The sequence below is a fragment of the Peromyscus leucopus genome, chromosome 18 (assembly GCF_004664715.2).
Source record: "Peromyscus leucopus breed LL Stock chromosome 18, UCI_PerLeu_2.1, whole genome shotgun sequence".
NCBI lineage: Eukaryota > Metazoa > Chordata > Mammalia > Rodentia > Cricetidae > Peromyscus > Peromyscus leucopus.
Window position 1 is genome coordinate 20,479,933 of NC_051078.1, and position 17,955 is coordinate 20,497,887.

The following is a 17,955-nucleotide window of genomic DNA, read 5'->3' on the forward strand; positions in this document are numbered from 1 at the left end:
GTATTTCTGGCCCAGGGAAATTAGGATGGAACAAGCAATTTTATTTGAAAATTAAATTGAAGTAGAAAAATGACACGGGCAGTTCTTGAACAGAAGTGTTGGGATCCATTGTTTAGATTGTTCATCTCTGTTCTCTGTCCTACAATCAGAATATGCCAGGCTGTGGTCTGGCCGTGGGTCTGAGACTAAAATATATCCAAGCAAGAGCTGTTAGTTAACCAATGCGGGGTGGACGTTAATGACAGGAAAGTGCATTTTTACTTTGAAAGGCACTCTGAACCATGCTTCCTAACCTTGACACTACTGACATTAGAGAGTGCATAATTCCTTTTCGTGAGCTTTGGACCTGTCATTGGAAGATGTTTAACAGCATCCTTGGCCCGTAGATACTACCCTCTCCCATTGGAACCACACGTCTCTTAGGGAACAAAAGTCATCCTCAATTAGAAGCCCCTAATCTCAGCCTCGTAGCTCACAGAAGTGGGCTCCCAGAGCCAGAAGTACTTGGGAAAATATTAGAAAAGCAATGTCATGACCTTCTCAGACCTACTAAATGCACAGTTGTGGGGCTGGTGCCTTGAAAATGGTGCTTTAATAAGTCCTTCTAATGGTTCTTAGCAGAAACTGGAAAACCACTGTTTAAGGTGATTGGCATATAAACACCCTTTTGAAAGGGAAGGGTCTAATTACTGCTTTCATGTATACATGCAAAAGTTCAGTTTTTTGACCTATAAAGCGTTAGGGTTCCCTTTCTTGTGTATCAGTGAGGCCTCAGGATACATTACCATATGTCAAACACTGTGTGTGTGTAACATGGGTCATAGAAATAGAATGTTTCCATCTTAGGAATTACATTGTGTTCTCATAGTCTGGAAACACACTTGGTTACAATAACTTGAAAAGAAGAAACAACTTAAAAAAAAAGAAATAGTTTTTGAAGCATAATCATCCACTTCAGTAATTATTTATGTGCATTAATTTTATTTAAATGTGTATTATAAAAACACAATGTTTAAAGTGTGAAAATTGAGAATCAGCATTCACAATCGACTGCTGTTTGATGACATCATTTTGATAACAGGTGTTCTTTATATATAATCTTGCACATTAGTAACTTGGATCTAAGTATGAGCTGCAGTGAGTGGGGCCATGAAAAGGCATTACCTTCAGAGAATGTTGTCATTATGTGGAACAGAATAGGCATTGCATATTATTGTGCTATTTTATATAGCTAGGAAATAAGACATTTCTCCCCATTGAGATTTATAAGTAAAAGAAGAAACTCAGTTAGTTTTGTCATCTCTGAAGGCAATGATGACTTACATGTGATTTGACTGACACAGTTTACTATCTTGATGGATTGTTTTCCCATGCTCCCATTTTAGTATGTGATATTTGGGAGCAGAAAATCTTCAGAAGTTTTGGTCTTTAATATCCTTCTTAATCGTCCATGTTATACATGATTTCTAATATACCACATATTTGCTTTGTGAAAATGAATTTTCCTAAATCTTGGGATTTCATCTTAAATAGTATGGTATACACACACAATATCGGATAAAAATAAGATACTTATCTTTTAAGTTTTTTATCAATATATGTAATATTAAAAATTAATTTACTGTGATAGGCTTATGGATTGACCTAAGAAACTGCTTAGTATACAAAAATAATGTATATTGTGTGTTTTACTTAAACACCATTTTATGTCTGCACTGGACTGTAAACTTTTTGGTGTGTGCTTTGAGTAACAATACTTTGGCTAAGGTTTTTTTTTGTTGTTTCTGCTGTGTTTTTGAGGGAAATAAGGAAGAAATCTTGGTTTTCATTATCATGTTAGGATTTTATTCAATATTTTAAGAATTTCAACTTGTCCTTTAAGAGGTAGGATGAGATCTTTCCCTTTAAAACATTACCTGCCAGAGGGATTCCGGCTCCCGTTTTTAGGTCCTTTGCACTCTTGAATTTGATTTGTGCTTTTACGGCACGGATCCCAACGTTCAGAAGGCAGATCTGCCTGCTTCAGCTGCCTGCAGCTATAGAGAATTAGTCTGTCATTCTCGGTATCAGCAAGGGCTGTGCTGTGTTAAGAGTGTGTGTGAGAGCATGTGTGTTCCCGAGTGGGAGGCTGGGTGGCTGAGAGTCGTTTAGATGGGCAGAGGATCCTCCTCATATAGCAGCTCATTCAGGCTTTGGCTCTGAAACCTGTGGCATTCTCGTTTGGCCAGCTGCTGCCATGCCTCTGTTTTAATTTAGCAGGATGTTTGCTGCCATGGCAGCCAGCAGCATCCACTGCAGCAGCAAGGGAGAACCATAGATCTGAGGATGCAGGTGGAATACTAAAATACGAGAGGCTCAAGCCGGGCTGTGCTTCTTTTCTGCTGTCCCTGGGCTCTTCTGCGGAAGCCAAGCCTTACTTACTGCACTGTGTCAGCTCATTAGAGTAAAGGGTTGCAGATCTGAATCAGGGAAGGGCTGGTGAGAAGCACGGGTGTGGGGCGGGGAACGAGAGACATCCTGCGTTGCTTCACCACCACCACCTTGCATTTCGGAACACAGAAGCATTAAGAGGGAAATGTGGACGCACCATCCTGCTGAGACATACGATTGGATGAAGACAGGAAAACGTAGTTGGCTTCCTGCGCTACTTTTCAGCTGGAGCAGAGTCTTTCGGTGAACTCTTTTTCTGCTTAAGACATGTTTACGCAAAAAAAAATGTTTGTAAGTACTGCCGATCGGTGAAGTGATGTGGCAAGCTCAGCTGTGGGGAAATGATTGTCTACCCCGGCTCGACAATCTCCTGCGAATGTCTGAGCCTGAGCTTTTGTTAAAGTGCACGTGCTAATTAAAACCAAAAAAAGGGGGGAGACAGTTACAATTGTAGTGGCAAAAGACAATATGAGGTCCGATTGAAAGGAGGAAGGCAGGAGAATCATGCAGCAGGCAGCTGAGCTCTCTGTGTTCCGGGGTAAAGAAGTAAAGAAAAAGGGAGCTTGCCTTCAGAAACAGAAGTCTTTGACCAACCTTTCCCTCACCAGTGAGGGGGAGAGGAGACCCACTGTGCGCATCTCCAACTGGTTTGGAAATGCTGCAAAGGCCAGCCAGAGAGAATCCAACTATGCAGAGAGAGGCTCGCTCTCCAGGTTTCTCTCTAGATCGGTGCAGTCACTGTACCAGGGCAGCAGTGGCTCAGGAGCCTGGAGCCTCTTGCCTGCAGGAGGCAGCCAGTCCTGTGCTGATGACTTAGAGGACTGGTCTGCACGAAGAGGGCTGGAAGGTGAGAGTGACGAAGACAGCAGGTCTGAAGATGAAACCGGGTCCTCCAAGCCAAGCAGCATAAGCCGAAGTTGGGCCGCTGAGGAGGGAGAAAGCTGCCTGCGGGAAGGGACCGCTCACCTGGATGAGGATGTGATCCTCACCATGCTAGGTGATCTGGAACAGGCACTTTACACTGACTTACTAGGTGAGTCCTGGTTGCTGATGAGGGATGTGTGGTGCTCTTCCATTTTTCTAGGCTAATTCCTTTTTAAAATGTATTTGCTTAGAATTTTAATTTCTTCTTTCTCGAAATGATTTTCCTTGTAAAACTGAACTGTTGAGTACCAGTTTTGAAATTTAACTGGGAAAAGTAAATAGCCTCAGTTGTGGGTATTACTGACTGGGAGTCTGGGATATCCTAAAGGTCAGCATGTGATCCACTGAGTCTTTCATGGAGTCTTGTTGAACTTCTTTCAAGGTGACCTTATCTTACATGTGTAATGAAGATGGAAGGGTCTCCTGGGGAAATTTTCTGTATGCTTTCATTTGCTGCTTTGGAATTACCTAAATAGATGGAGGTCCCCCTTTGATGTTTCAAGCACTCTGCAAGCACAGGCCTTTGCTTTCTAGCCTTGCCTTGCTTTCCTGCCTGCCTTTCTTTCTTTCTCTCTCTCTCTCTCTCTCTCTCTCTCTCTCTCTCTCTCTCTCTCTCTCTCTCTCTCTCTCTCTCCTCTCTCCCTCTCTCCTCTCTCCCTCTCTCCCTCTCTTCTATCTGGGAACAGCTGCTCCTGTATATGGATGTTACAACTAAACTGTGGGAATGGCTGTTAACTGTTTCAGACTTTACAAGCCAGGCCCCTGTAATGGCTCAACATTCAGTGCCATCACTTTTAACTAGCTGTGAAGGTTTTTGTGGTGAAATTTTAAATGCCAACCTTGCCACTTATCTTACATGCATACCTAAGGAAATGTCCACATTTAATATTTCTACATTCAGTTTCCCACTGACATATATTTATATCACATTGTCTCCTCAAAAATCTCTAAGCATTAAACCAGAGAGCACATCGTATTTTATGTCAGTGGGGGTTTTCAGAAAGGACTTCATATGGTGTTCTGTAAGTTGAAAAAAAGTACCCCTGCCCAGTGATCTCTTTGTTTCCCCCACACACAGATGGTGCTAAGTACAGATTCGTTTTTATTCTCTATGTGAATGTCCTGTGACAAGGTGTTTTATGGGGTTGTCTGCGATGTTTTAGGGAACAGCTTTAGAATGAGAAAGTTTAGAGAGATGGCTGAGGCAAATATGGCTCAATTTTTCATGTCAGTTTGGCTTGGAAAGAGTAATGAGTCCACCGTTTTGAGAATAGTGCTTTCTGAATCTAAATCCACCAGGTACTCATATGCCAGAGTTGTATTTCTATAGCATGGTATGGTTTGGATGATGAGCTGTTTCTCATAAAGAAAGCTCTGCATAGGACAAAGACGAGAGGAAGTCTCAATCCATATGTCTTTTGCTCCCTTTTCCTATCTCTTTTTGATCCTCTGGAACTGTAGAATCAAACAATATTCATCTTTGGCTTATAATATTGTAGCATTCATCTTGCTCTAAGTACCTTTCATGTTAGTATTTTCAATGATGTGAGCAGAGTGTAATCCCCAGGCAGTATTTGGAGGTTGCTGTGTTAAATTATTGCAAGATGTGGTTGGATATAAATATGAAACCTTGCTTATTGTGCATAAATAACCTGGATCATTGCTGTCACAGGACAGCCTCCTGATAGAAGTGTCTAAGCCAGGCATTTGAACTGAGATCTTGCTAATCATATTCACGTACTTATTCTCCATAAGGGTTTCCCCTCCCACCCACCAGTGCCAGCATACGGAAATGCAAGTAAGAAGGGGAGGAACACATTCAAAAAGTTTGATATAAATAATCATATTTCCTTATCAAGCACTTTGAGGAAATTTCCTAGATTGTGATGCTTTATATTTGTAAAATTTCTTCTGTGTTCTTGACTAGGTTCTGCCTATGATTCAAAATGGCCTCTTATAAGTTAGCTTTGGCCAAGGTTTCATGAGTTCAACTTTTCACTTTTGAGTATCCTAATTAATTAGAATTGACTTGGCTCTGTGCTTTAAATGTATAGGACAATATTTTAAATGCCACTATATGACCACTGACCATATTTTTTTAACCTACTAAATGTCAACATTATAAAGACAAGTTTGAAAATTTTATCTAAAAGTCACAAATGGGGTTATTCACAAAACTAGGGTTACATTTCAAAACTAGATAGCCTTTCAGTAACATTGTGTGCAGCAGAGTCAATTCTATAAAGGATCTAGTTATATAAATCAGGTTTCACACATATATAATTTGATTTCCATTAAAATATGGTAGTGTGACAATGTTAATTATAGTATGCATAATTAAAGCATGCGCAGTAAGGGCAGACCACCCAAATTAAATGCTCTATTTTGCACTAGTAATGAAGTAGAAGTACTACACTGAGCCTGCTATCCTGGAAGCTGTTGGAAAGCATTTTGTACCAATGCTGAGCATTCAAGTCTATTAGAGAATACACCATTTTTTTTTTAAAATGTGTGGAAGTCCCTACAACTGTGATCAGCAAAGATGAGAAGACTCCCTTGGGAATAATAGTTGGGTTTGAGATTATGTAAATGGGAAGAAGTGAAACACTTTTGTGTTTAAGTAAATTCTGCATCTGTATTGTTGTTAGAACTTTTCTTTACTTGCTAAACAGTTAGATGTATGCATCCTTTTATTTGGCCTTTCCACGCCCCTACAAAGCCTTGGTACATCATTTGTGTACCACTTTGAAGGACATTCCAGACAGTGTAATCATTCCTTAGGGAATTATAAGCACACTTAGTTTTCATATTGCCTTCATGGGTCACTGAACTTATTTACTGCAATACATTTTGCATGGGTTAATATCCTTCACAGAATGAATGAGGCAGCAAAGATGGGTGGGTCTGTACATGTTGGAGGGCAGACATCCGTCTGTCTGATTGCCATGAGTGGCATAGTGTTACCTATCAGTCTCGTTAGGATAAAATCAAAGGAGGGAGAGAGGGGGATACTCCAGTTTTGACATTTGAGAGAAACTACATACACAAGCCCAAAATTCAACTAGAAGGATCCATGGATCAAACACCCCTATTGGACTAGCCAAAGGAAAGAGAGAGGAAAAATATTCAGTGAAACAAAATGCTTACGGGTACTGCTTTTTAAAATGATTATTAAAAAGATATGGGAAATAATTCATGTATCAATTCTAATTTGCTGCTACTTGATAAATGGTAAAGATGCTGCCTGCCTGCTGGTGGGTCGGGGACAGGCAGCCTGTAGTGATGCAGCCCATGAACCTGTTTCAGGTCAGTGCTTTGCAACTGCTCTCCCCTAGTGGTCGCCACACTTTCCTCCTCTCTAGTGTATCCTCACCTTTAAATTTCCTCACCATGTTAGCCCCACTCTGCTACTTCTGCCTTTCCTTTGGCTATAATTATATTCTTTCACCACCCTTTAAAAAATTTTTTTTCTGCAAGCCGTTTTCTTTTTTATTCCCCAAAGTTGTATCACATGACTTAGAAGTGGAAAAAGAACATCTCAGTAGCCATTTCTCAACCACACTGTATCATATTGATGAGAATCATGCATGCAATTTCTAGAGAGGATATGGCTCCATCTTGGGGCTTATACACAGTCCTAGTTTCTGAGAATGTTAATTTATGGGATTAGAGATTGCATAGATCCAAGTCATATGGGAACATTCATGCCACGTATCCGAGTCCTGCATTTTTGTGTTTAAGTAAATCTTATATTTTTCTAGTTCTTAAAAATGTTTCTTTTAATGAAGCAGTCTAATATAGCCTCAGTTTGTAGTAATGATGATGTTATTAAGTGTAATTTAAACTGTACAAATCATTTATAAATGAGTGGGAATACATTTGCTGACCGGTGGCAGCAGAATAGTGGCTGTGTGGGCTGACGTCCAGTCTGAGGGTAGCAAACAAAGCTGTAATGTTTGCTTAAGACAGACAGTAAAGGAAGCAGCAGTAAGTACCCTGCTGCTGTTTGAGTGGTGCCTCTGAATAGTATACGTTTGTTCAGTTGCTTTGTTCAGAGCCACTGGATCCACTGGGTGGAACTTTCGAGAAATAGTTGTGGTGGTTCACTCCTCAAAAATTTTTCATCATTACGCCTGCCTAATGTTGGGAGGAGAGGGGTAGAGACTTTCCAGTGCTGAAGATGCAGGTGAAGTAGGTGGACACGCCCCATTGAGTCACAGATCAGTTCCACAGAAGGGTTCCTGAGACCCCCACCACCAACTCTACGACTGTTTATTACAGAGACAGAATTGATAGGTGTGCTTTATTTTTGAATTTTGGTCTGAATGCTAAGGAAGTATAGTAGTAAAATGAATTGGTACTTAGAATGTTAAAACAGAGAGAGAGAGAAGAGAAAGAGAGAGAGAGAGAGAGAGAGAGAGAGAGAGAGAGAGATTTTGACTTCTCTTCATGATGATTTCTCATAATGTAATTTAATGTATTTCCCTGCTTCTCTTCTCTTTCCGCTTTCTTTTGATTTTCTTTCTACACAATCCCATTCTTTGCTTCCTCCCAGTTCTCTCCTTCACTTTTTCTCCTACTCCATTCACTCTAGTTCTTTCCTTCTTTTCTCTCTCCTTTCCTTCTCTCTCTCTCTCTCTCTCTCTCTCTCTCTCTCTCTCTCTCTCTCTCTCTCTCTCTCTCTCTCTTGAAAACTCATATAAGATATTCTGATCACTGTTTTCCTGCTCCGATCTCCTCCCAGACCTCCCCACTCATCCAACTCCACTCCTTAGTCATCATGGAAATGTGAATCAAAACTTGCTTGTAAGATTTCATCCTTATACCAGTCACAATGGCTAAGGTCAATAGAACAAATGACAGCTTGTGTTGGTGAGGATGTGAGGGAAGGGGAGCACTCACCCATTGCTGGTGGGAGTGCAAACTTGTCCTGCCACTGTGGTGCTCCTGCTGTGCTTCCCCCACTGATTCTATGTGATTCCTTTGTCAAGGCTCACCATCTTCAAATGGACTTGATTGGAAAATACGACCTAACCATAAATATTGTTATGCAACCATAAATAAGGACACTTCTGCTCCCAAAAGATGGGTGTTCATGTGGAATGCCTGTGGTTACAACACTGTCAGACTGTCTTGTTTCATGCCTATTAGAAAGATGTGTTTAGGTTTAAGATACCTCCCTCTGTGCTTGAACTGTGATGGTACCATGTGGATGTTTTAGTTTCCTGTGCAAAATATAGAAGTAATTGAAAATAAAGCTATCCAGTGTTGTGAATCTTGGGTCCATGAGTCTAAGAGGACAATCAGAAAAGTTTCTGTGAGAAAAGGCATCTTAGCATTCTCCACTGTCTCATGTATAGGTAAGGAAGTGCATCTCAGCTACTCTGGATGTGCTTGAAAATGGGTAATTGTTGAAGTCAGAAAATCTAAATAATTTTAAATTTTATAAAATTTTATATTTAAGATTTTAAACTTCACACCAGTGGCTGGAAGGACTGTACACTGCATTTCTAATTGTCTTTAATGTTGTTGTGACTATGATCATAGACTTGTGAGTACTATTGTAGTTGCAAAACTTCAGAATGTTTATTTGTGATATTAAATGTGTTGCTATTGTAAAAATGAATTACAATGTCCAGATGATAGGAATTATCTGGAATTTCCTACATATCTTTTTGTTTTGAAGCAGAGGGGTTTATATTGCTCATCTGTGTAAACCATTGTCGTTGAGCAGACCATGCCATGACCAATGAATTCCTTATGTTCATTTCCAGGTGAAGACCCTGAAGCCAGAAGAATGCGCACAGTCAAGAACATAGCAGATCTGAGGCAGAACTTGGAAGAGACAATGTCCAGTCTTCGTGGGACCCAGATAAGCCACAGGTGCTCCAAGTTCAACCTATCTTTGGAGGGATAAACAAAAACTAGAATGCAATATTTAACTCCTCCTGCGATGATAGAGAAGAAATTTGGTATTGTTTACTATTTTCTTCCTCAATTTGTACATGGCGATCAGTAATCAATACCCTTAAGCTGAGAGCTATCAGGTCCTTTATTCTTCTCTCCACTTTGTCTTCTATAGAACTTCCTTGTTAGACTGAGCTAGCTGGTCAACCACAGCTATTTTTGGTGAGATGTTTTTCAACACTTCCAAACCATTGGAAGAAGGCTAGCAGGGATTCATGCAAGCATGCCCACAGCTAACTTCTTACATTTGTCTGAGAATCTTAAGATGGATGAAATATTGCTTTTCACTTTTCAAGAGTAAAACAATACTTGGTTAGTCTAAAATGTACCGATGGCCTTTCTTTTGAAAGCAATCGCTTCAAATAAATGTGACTTCTGATATTTTGACATCTCCAGAGATGATTGGAATTATGAAATGAATCTGTGCACTATTCACATTCATAAAAGTGATGAGCTGCTAGCCAGAGACACTCAGCTCTAGCCTTTCCTGTCATCTTAAATCTTGGTCTCTGGCCTTAGTGAACCAGAGTCTAGTTATCTCTCCATTTTGTTTGATAGCACCCTGGAGACAACATTTGATACTACTGTGACAACTGAAGTGAATGGAAGGACCATCCCCAACCTCACAAGCCGACCCACTCCCATGACCTGGAGACTGGGGCAGGCATGTCCTCGTCTTCAGGCCGGAGATGCCCCCTCCATGGGCGCTGGATACCCTCGAAGCGGTACCAGCCGATTCATCCACACAGACCCCTCCAGGTTCATGTACACAACGCCTCTCCGCAGAGCCGCTGTCTCTCGTCTGGGAAACATGTCACAAATAGATATGAGTGAGAAAGCCAGCAGCGACCTGGATGTGTCTTCTGACGTGGATGTTGGTGGATACATGAGTGATGGTGATATCCTTGGGAAGAGTCTGAGAACTGATGACATCAACAGTGGGTAAGTGGCCCTGAGCAAGGCAGCATCATTGGTCCAGGGGGGCTGTGGGAGGATGTGTTAGCTATGAAGAAGACAGAGATGCCACCTACATCATTAGAAAACATTGGTACTCTGACATGATTTGCGACATGTAGGACCCTCTTCTGCTCCTTCAAAGAGAGTAAAATACTAGAGGTTTCTAAAGATTCTTTTGATAAGCCATTAAGTTTCTCTGCTGTTCGTCTAGAGCAGTGGTTCTCAACCTGTGAGTCAAGACCCCTTTGGGGATCAATCAGCTCTTTCACGGGGTTTGCCTGAGATCATTGGAAAACATATATACATTAAAATTCGTAACAGTAAAAAGTTACAGTTATGAAGTAGCAGCAAAAATAATTTTATGATTGGAGGTCACCACAGCATGAGAAACTGTATTAATGGGTCATAGCATTAGGAAGGTTGAGAACCACTGGTCTAGAGAAATACATGTGGCCACTATTTTTCATAGTAGTCTTACATGTTCCTAAGTAACAGATTTTATAGTTATTTAGGGTGTGGGAAGGAGACAGGAGTTTTTATGAACTGCTTGAGATTCTGATTTTGGCCTGGCCACCTCTTAACTGCCTAGAGGAATAAATATTTTGTGGCATTGTTCAATCAAGAGCATCCAATTTAATTGCAGGGAGAATCATTTCAGAGCGGAAGGGTTTTTTAAAGTTTTCCTTTTCATTTGCATTTTGTTTATTTCTGTTTTGTGTGTATGTGTGTGGGCTTCTGTATACAATGGTGAACATGTGGTGTTCAGAGGACAACTTGCAGTGGTCGGTTGTCTCTTTCCATCATGTAAGTGCCAGGGATGTAACTGAGACCATCAGGTTGGCAGTAGATGCCTTGATCTTTCAGCTCTCTACAGCCCCAGATTTGAAAGTTTAGACTGATTGGCTTATTCTGATATTTTCAGAATTAAAATTTTGTGGTCTTTTTTCCTGTTATTTTCCAAAACTAATCATTTGTGATTCTAAAGTTCTTAAGGTGTTTTAGCAAGTTGGAAAACTTGGTTTAGTCAGAGGATGAGGTTTGGAAGCAATGGGACTCATTTAAACTAACCCTGGGCTACTGAGTTGGCTCTGCAGGTAAAAACACTTTCCACCAAGCTGTGGTGAAATTCAGTGCCCGGTGTTTTGGTGGAAGAAAGAATTGACTCCTGTAAGTCATCCTCTGATCTCCACACATATGCTATGAAATGTGCACACACACGTACACACAGAGGCAGTTAGAATTAATAAATATAATAAAAGAAACACTACTCGTCATTGCAATTACAATTTTGAGCACTCATTTTTTTCAGTGAGTTAATAATATACATATATTTTTACACAAATTTGTATATGTACATATATGTACATACAACCATGATTTCTGCATATGATAGATATTATAAGCACTCCAACCCACAGGAACATCCTATATTTTCCAGGCTTCTAATTATGTTAGTCAACATGTATTCGTATTTAGACAAGTCTCACAATCTTAGTAGCATCACAATGAAGCTCATTACTTGTGTAAACCAGCCCTGGCTTGTTCTTTCATTACATTTTACTAATTTATCTTGTGTGTGTGCATGTGTGCGTGTCTGTTGGTAAACACATGCCATGGCGCACACGTAGAGGTCAGAGGAAGACTTATGGGAATCAGGTTCGTTCCTACCACCAAAGTGAGTACTGGTAATCCCAGTCAGGTTGTCAGGCTTCAACAACAGATGCTGTCACTGACTCATAGTGCTGTCTCTGCCCTCATGTTTTTGATCTTCACACAAGGAACACAAACTGCAGTCATTTAGAGAATAAGAATTCAAATAATTCTGTTCTTATCTAATCAGGTTTCCAGTATCCCCCTGATCATTACCGTTAAGCTAACAAATAACAAAGGAGATGAAGAAAATGCAGTAGGAGAATATTTTGTTTTAGGCCTGAAAGTGTTGCACTTCACATCTGCTTACACTCATGTCCACAGTACCTTTAGGGCCATAGCTACCCACAGGAGGCAAGAAAACAAGGCTCAGGGGTGTGCCTTGGAGAAAAAGGAAAGAGCTCTGATGACAGCTGGCTGTCACCCCTACCGAGTTGCCTACTGAGGGAGAAACCATGTTTTTAGATTGTCTTTCCTACTTGACTTGTTTCCATTTTCACTTAGGGCTTAATTCAGACTTCTGGTCTCTTTCATTTCTTCTCTTCCAGTCTTTCTGAGGAAGTCGATTATATGTGCCTCAGTGATCTACACGCTTTATGAATGAAAGTTGTATCCAAAGTTCACTGGGAGATAGTCAGCATTTTTGCCCCTGCCTGTGTTAGAGGAGTTTGAGTTGGAGACCTCTTTCCTTTTGTGAGGTAGAGACTGAGACTGGCTTTTAAAGCAGGGCATGATTCTGTTCTCTAGGTGAACATACCGCTTTCCAGAGTATGCCATAAGCCACTGTTGCTATCTCAATGTAGAATTGACATGTGGGGCTATGAGATCAGAGATAGCCCAGGAAAGTTCTAATTTGATAATACTTCCTTTAAGTCGGGTGAAAATTATTGCTACGCCTCATTTCACAATCACAAACTTGCTTGCTCTTCACAAATTTTCAAGTGTGTTTTGCTGATTGAAGGAACAAAAGGCTTAATTGGCAACTATTGTTTAAATGTTTGAAGAAATGTTCAATTTGGCTCTTTTGTGACCCCACTAGGAATGTCATGAGGTCACTGCAAAAGAGAATGAAGCTGCGTTTTTCATGTACTCTGGATAGGAATGATAAAATCACCTAGTTGGTGTTCTCAGAATTTCAAATCTCTTCAAGCATGCCGAAGCTTACTTATCTCAGACTTCTCCTTTGGAAATTATCTCACACACTTGGGAATGTGAAGCTGTCAGGAATTTGGGGAGGAATCCAGAGGAAGAACTCTTCCTTTTAATGAGGTGGAAAGGTATATTTATGGAGCAGCAAAAGAAAAATTGAGAGAAAAGTTACATAGTTTAATTGAATGGAAATTGAAATTATCTTTAGATATCACAGTGATCAATAGTTATGCAGGTGACTGAATGTTAAAATTCCATGTAAGTCGGCCGGGAGTGGTGGTGCACGCCTTTAATCCCAGCACTCGAGAGGCAGAGCCAGGCGGATCTCTGTGAGTTCGAGGCCAGCCTGGTCTCCAAAGCGAGATCCAGGAAAGGCGCAAAGCTACACAGAGAAGAGAAACCCTGTCTCAAAAAAAAAAAAAAAAAAAAAAAAAAAAAAAAAAAAAAAAAAAAATCCATGTAAGTCATTTGACCCAATCACAAAAAAAATGAAGAATTCTGAGAGGCGAAATTGAAACTCTGGAGTGAAATATGCTTTAGTCCTGCTATGCTTCTCCCTCAGTTCTCCTAACAACTTGGGGTGATTGACATGCACACAGCAACTGAAAGGCCCTAGAATCTGAGTGTGTCTTTCATGTGAACCCACAAGTTCTCAACATTGACTCTTTCTCTAATCTCACATTCAAGTTACTAGCCTTGTCATGTTAACATGGAAACTTTCAGAGAATGAACAGCTGCCAACTAGTCACTATTCACACAGTGCTATTCCATGATAGGCAATGCTCCTCACCACCTACACCACACACACACACACACACACACACACACACACACACACACACACACAAAAATGTATATATGTTAACACACATACACATATACATACACATATATAGCATACATATATTCATACATATATATATACACATGTGCATATCCATATACACATGAGTATATCCCATGTTATTTTTATCATCGTGATCTCAGTGTCACCAGAAGTAAGCTTATTGTTGCTATCCTTTCCATTTTGCCATTGAAGCAGTTGTCATAGATAAGTGAATGCTTTCAGAGCCCACCCAGCTAGTACCTTGCAGCACTATAGATAGAGAACCAAGTTCAACAGTGTGCCAATAAAGGTGAAAATGTTTCAAGCCAGCCCTGAGTTGTTAAAAGCAACTAAAGGCTAAGGGTAGGAGGTCATGCCTGTAATTCTAGCACTCAGGTAGCTGAGGCAGAAGGATTGCCATGAGATAGAAGTTACTCTGAATCACAGAGTTCTAGGTCAGGTGGGGATGCAGAATGAGACCATGTCTAAAATTACAAACAAACAAATGAGCTCCACATATTTAACCTGCACAATAGTGCCACAAGCAGTTTCTTTTTGAAAATCTATTACTTTAATTAGTGGGCAAAGTAACTAGTTTTCTTACGACATTTTTGTATACACTTGGTTTGGGTTGATTCCTGTCCACTCTCCCTGCACCGTGTCTCCACCTCCCTGCCTACCCCACTGTCTTGTACAGTTCCATTGAAGTCATTTTGTTCTATTTTTGTGTCTCGTGTATTTTATTATTCTCCCCACACCACTGTTTTTTTTTTTTTTATTGTCACTTTCCTGGTTACTTTCTGTGCTACTGGAGTCCTCTTAAGAATATTCTTACCCATTTCTGTAATTGAAGACTTTCTCTAGTTTTCACTTAGCAGTTTCAACATTTGAAGTTTAATATTTATTTACTTAAATGTGTGTTTGGGGGAGTGTGTGTGTGTGTGTGTGTCTTTGTGTGTGCATGTTTGTATGTGTGTGTTTGTGTTGTGTATCTGTGTGTGCATGTGTGTTTGTGTGGTGTGTGTGTATATATGTCTGTGTATATGTGTTTGTGCGGTATGTGTGTCTCTGTGTGTGCATATGTGTGTCTATGTGTCTATGTGTTTGTGTGGGGTGTGTGTGTGTCTGTGTATATGTGTTTGTGTGGTGTGTATCTGTGTATGCATGAGTATGTCTGTGTGTTTGTGTGATTGTGTGTGTGTCTGTGTGTTTGTGTGGTATGTGTGTCTGGGTGTGCACGTGTGGCTGTTTGTGTGGTGTGTGTCTGTTTTTGTCTGTGGATGTTTGTGGGGTGTGTCTGCCTCTCTGTGTGTCTGTGTTTATGTGGTATGTGTGTGTGTATGCATGTGTGTGGGTGTGCATGTGTGTGATTTGCGTGTTTGAGTGTGTGTATCTGTCTGTGTGTCTGTGTTTGTGTGGTGTGTGTGTGTATGCATGTGTGTGGGTGTGCGTGTGTGTGGTTTGCATGTTTGAGTGTGTGTATCTGTCTGTGTGTCGGTGTCTGTGTGTCTGTCTGTCTGTGTGTCTGTCCGTGTGTGTGTGTGTGTGTGTGTGTGTGTGTGTGTGTGTGTGCCTGCCTGTGGGTTCATGTCTACTACCCTGGTATATGTAGTAGTGTGAAGCTCAGAGGACAGACAGCTTTCTCTCCTGCCATGTTGGATGCCAGGGTTTCAGGCTTAGCAGCAAGCACCTTTCCCAGGTGAGCCTTCTTTCAGGACCATGTTTATGCTTTAAGGTCTTTGATCCACTTTGAGTTGATTATTTTGCAGGATGAGAATACAAATGTGATTCCATTCTTCTTCCAGTAGCTCTCCAAATTTTTAATTACTCTGTATTTTTATTAGCTGCTTGAGAATTTCACGCAGCATGCTTTGATCATATTCACCCTCCTTCCCCGACTCTGCCTAATTTTTCTCCTATACTCCTCATCCAACTTTTTGTTCATTTTTTGGGGAAATCTTCCAAGACCATTTTTTTTTCATGTTCAATGTTTCTTTATTTGTGACAGCTAGGAAATGCAATCTATAAAGTAACTAGCTATAACCATTGATAAACTAACAAGTGGGCAATAAAATGTGTTATGTATATATGATAGGATACTTAGCTAATAAAGCATTATGAAATTTGTAGGTAAATAGATGGAATTGGAAACACACACACACACACACACACACACACACACACACACACACACACACACACTGAGGTAACATGGCTCATATGTATATACCAGCTTCAAATCTTTAGATTGTATATTTAACTTGGGGTACCTGCAGGGTCCAGGAAACTAGAAAAAGGAACACATGGAAAAGGGTACCTGCAGAGAGAGGGACTATTTAATGTTGCAACATCTTTGTTCTTCATCTAGAATAGTGATAGCTTTGTTGATGCACATAAATGACAAAATATGTTCTAGGGCTGGGCACACCAGTGGTGGCGCATAGCATTAATCCTAGCACTCAGGAGGCAGAGGCAGGTGGATCTCTGAGTTTGAGGCCAGCCTGGTCTACAGATGAGATATGGGACATTTAATACATTTTGGTTACAATTTTGTGGTAGTGACTAATTATGATGTAATTCTTACTTATCCAACAAACCAATTTTAATTTTAGTAAAGTTTCATTATTTCTATAATCTTCAAGTAGTAAAAATATCACCTAACCATTGAAATTGTCTTCTTCTTATTTGGTACAAGATATATGATTACCAAACTTGTTAAAAATATGGATAAGAAAAGAAATAATAGCCTTTATAAAAGTCTAATGACTTGTTATAGTAAAGAATATTGTTTTTTTAAAGTAAGTCTCACTTCTTTTTTATGAGAGTATTTATATATAAAAGGGTTTAATAGAGTTTGTTTTGAGCAGTTATTGAAAATTCCCAATATGGTAGGTTTATTACATCATGTAGATAAGGTCATTTAATTTTATGTTAATAATGTCATGTTGGCAATTCTTTTCAGGTACATGACAGATGGTGGGCTCAACCTATATACCAGAAGTCTGAACCGAGTACCAGACACAGCAACTTCCAGGGATGTCATACAGAGAGGAGTTCATGATGTGACAGTGGATGCAGACAGGTAACTGTATCAGCATGTAAGATGCTGATGTGCATAAAGTCATTTCATAAATAAGATCACAAGAGATTTGCTGCATAAAACTAACTTCTACTTTGTAATATTTTAAAAACCAAGACAGTTTTATTTGCTAGAATATAGTAGCTTGGTAATATTGAAAAAATATATTGTTGATAGAAAACACTTAAAATTTCAGTTGCTATAAGAGAAAACTTAAAAGCATATACTTATTTTCCTAATTTGAAAAAAGAACAAACATTGTTAATGCTTTTCCATCAATTGAGATGCACTTAGATTTACCTGGAGGCTAATCTCACAAGTATAAAAATGCATTTCAAACCATCAGTTAAAATAAGTACAATAAGCTTGATGCTTCTCTTGAGAGTACTTTGAAGACATGCAGCTTTTGCTTTAGGGTAACATCTTTTTCTCCACTATCTCCAGTTCCTTAAGGAGGATGTGTGTGTGTGTGTGTGTGTGTGTGTGTGTGTGTGTGTGTGTGTGTGTGTATTTCAGACATAGTCATTTTTTTTTTTTACTGGAACTGTTCTGTTGACTTTTATCAGAATCATCATTATTTCAGATCAGTGTTTTTGTCAACTAATGTAAAATATATTTCTGATCTTGATTTATTTAGCATTTCACTCCAAAATTTTTATTGCGCAAGAAGGCATTGCACATTTCTATAAGCAATATCAGTACATAGAAGAGTTCTTTAGTTGATCATTTATGATAAAAATCATCTTAAAACTTAAGATAGCCACGTTCTGAAATAAGAGTATGTACAATTTAGTGTATTTTTTACAGCTATAAACAAAAGGGAAGTAGTGAGTTCTGATATTAGTTTTTAGTTCCTTCTGACTCATTCTCCATCAGCACTTTAAGTCATGTTAAACAGAAGGAGCCATCTCAGCTCTTACCTTTCTCTATCCATTATCCCAGTCTGTATCGTCTCTGTGTATGTATGTGTGTG

At 39.7% G+C, this 17,955-nt stretch overlaps 1 protein-coding gene across 8 annotated transcripts in view; it reads left to right on the plus strand.

Moving 5' to 3' along the window:
- Positions 1-17,955, plus strand: part of Nav3 (neuron navigator 3) — a 767,863-nt gene that overhangs the window by 609,022 nt on the left and 140,886 nt on the right. For 7 of the 8 annotated variants that reach the window (XM_028873085.2, XM_028873083.2, XM_028873084.2 and 4 more), the window contains 3 exons: positions 9,129-9,237; positions 9,880-10,263; positions 16,866-16,985. In XM_028873085.2, coding sequence (XP_028728918.1) covers positions 9,129-9,237; positions 9,880-10,263; positions 16,866-16,985 — 613 coding nt within the window. Of the gene's footprint in view, positions 1-1,682; positions 3,464-9,128; positions 9,238-9,879; positions 10,264-16,865; positions 16,986-17,955 lie in introns of those variants that run through there. The other variant, XM_028873089.2, reaches the window with a different exon arrangement.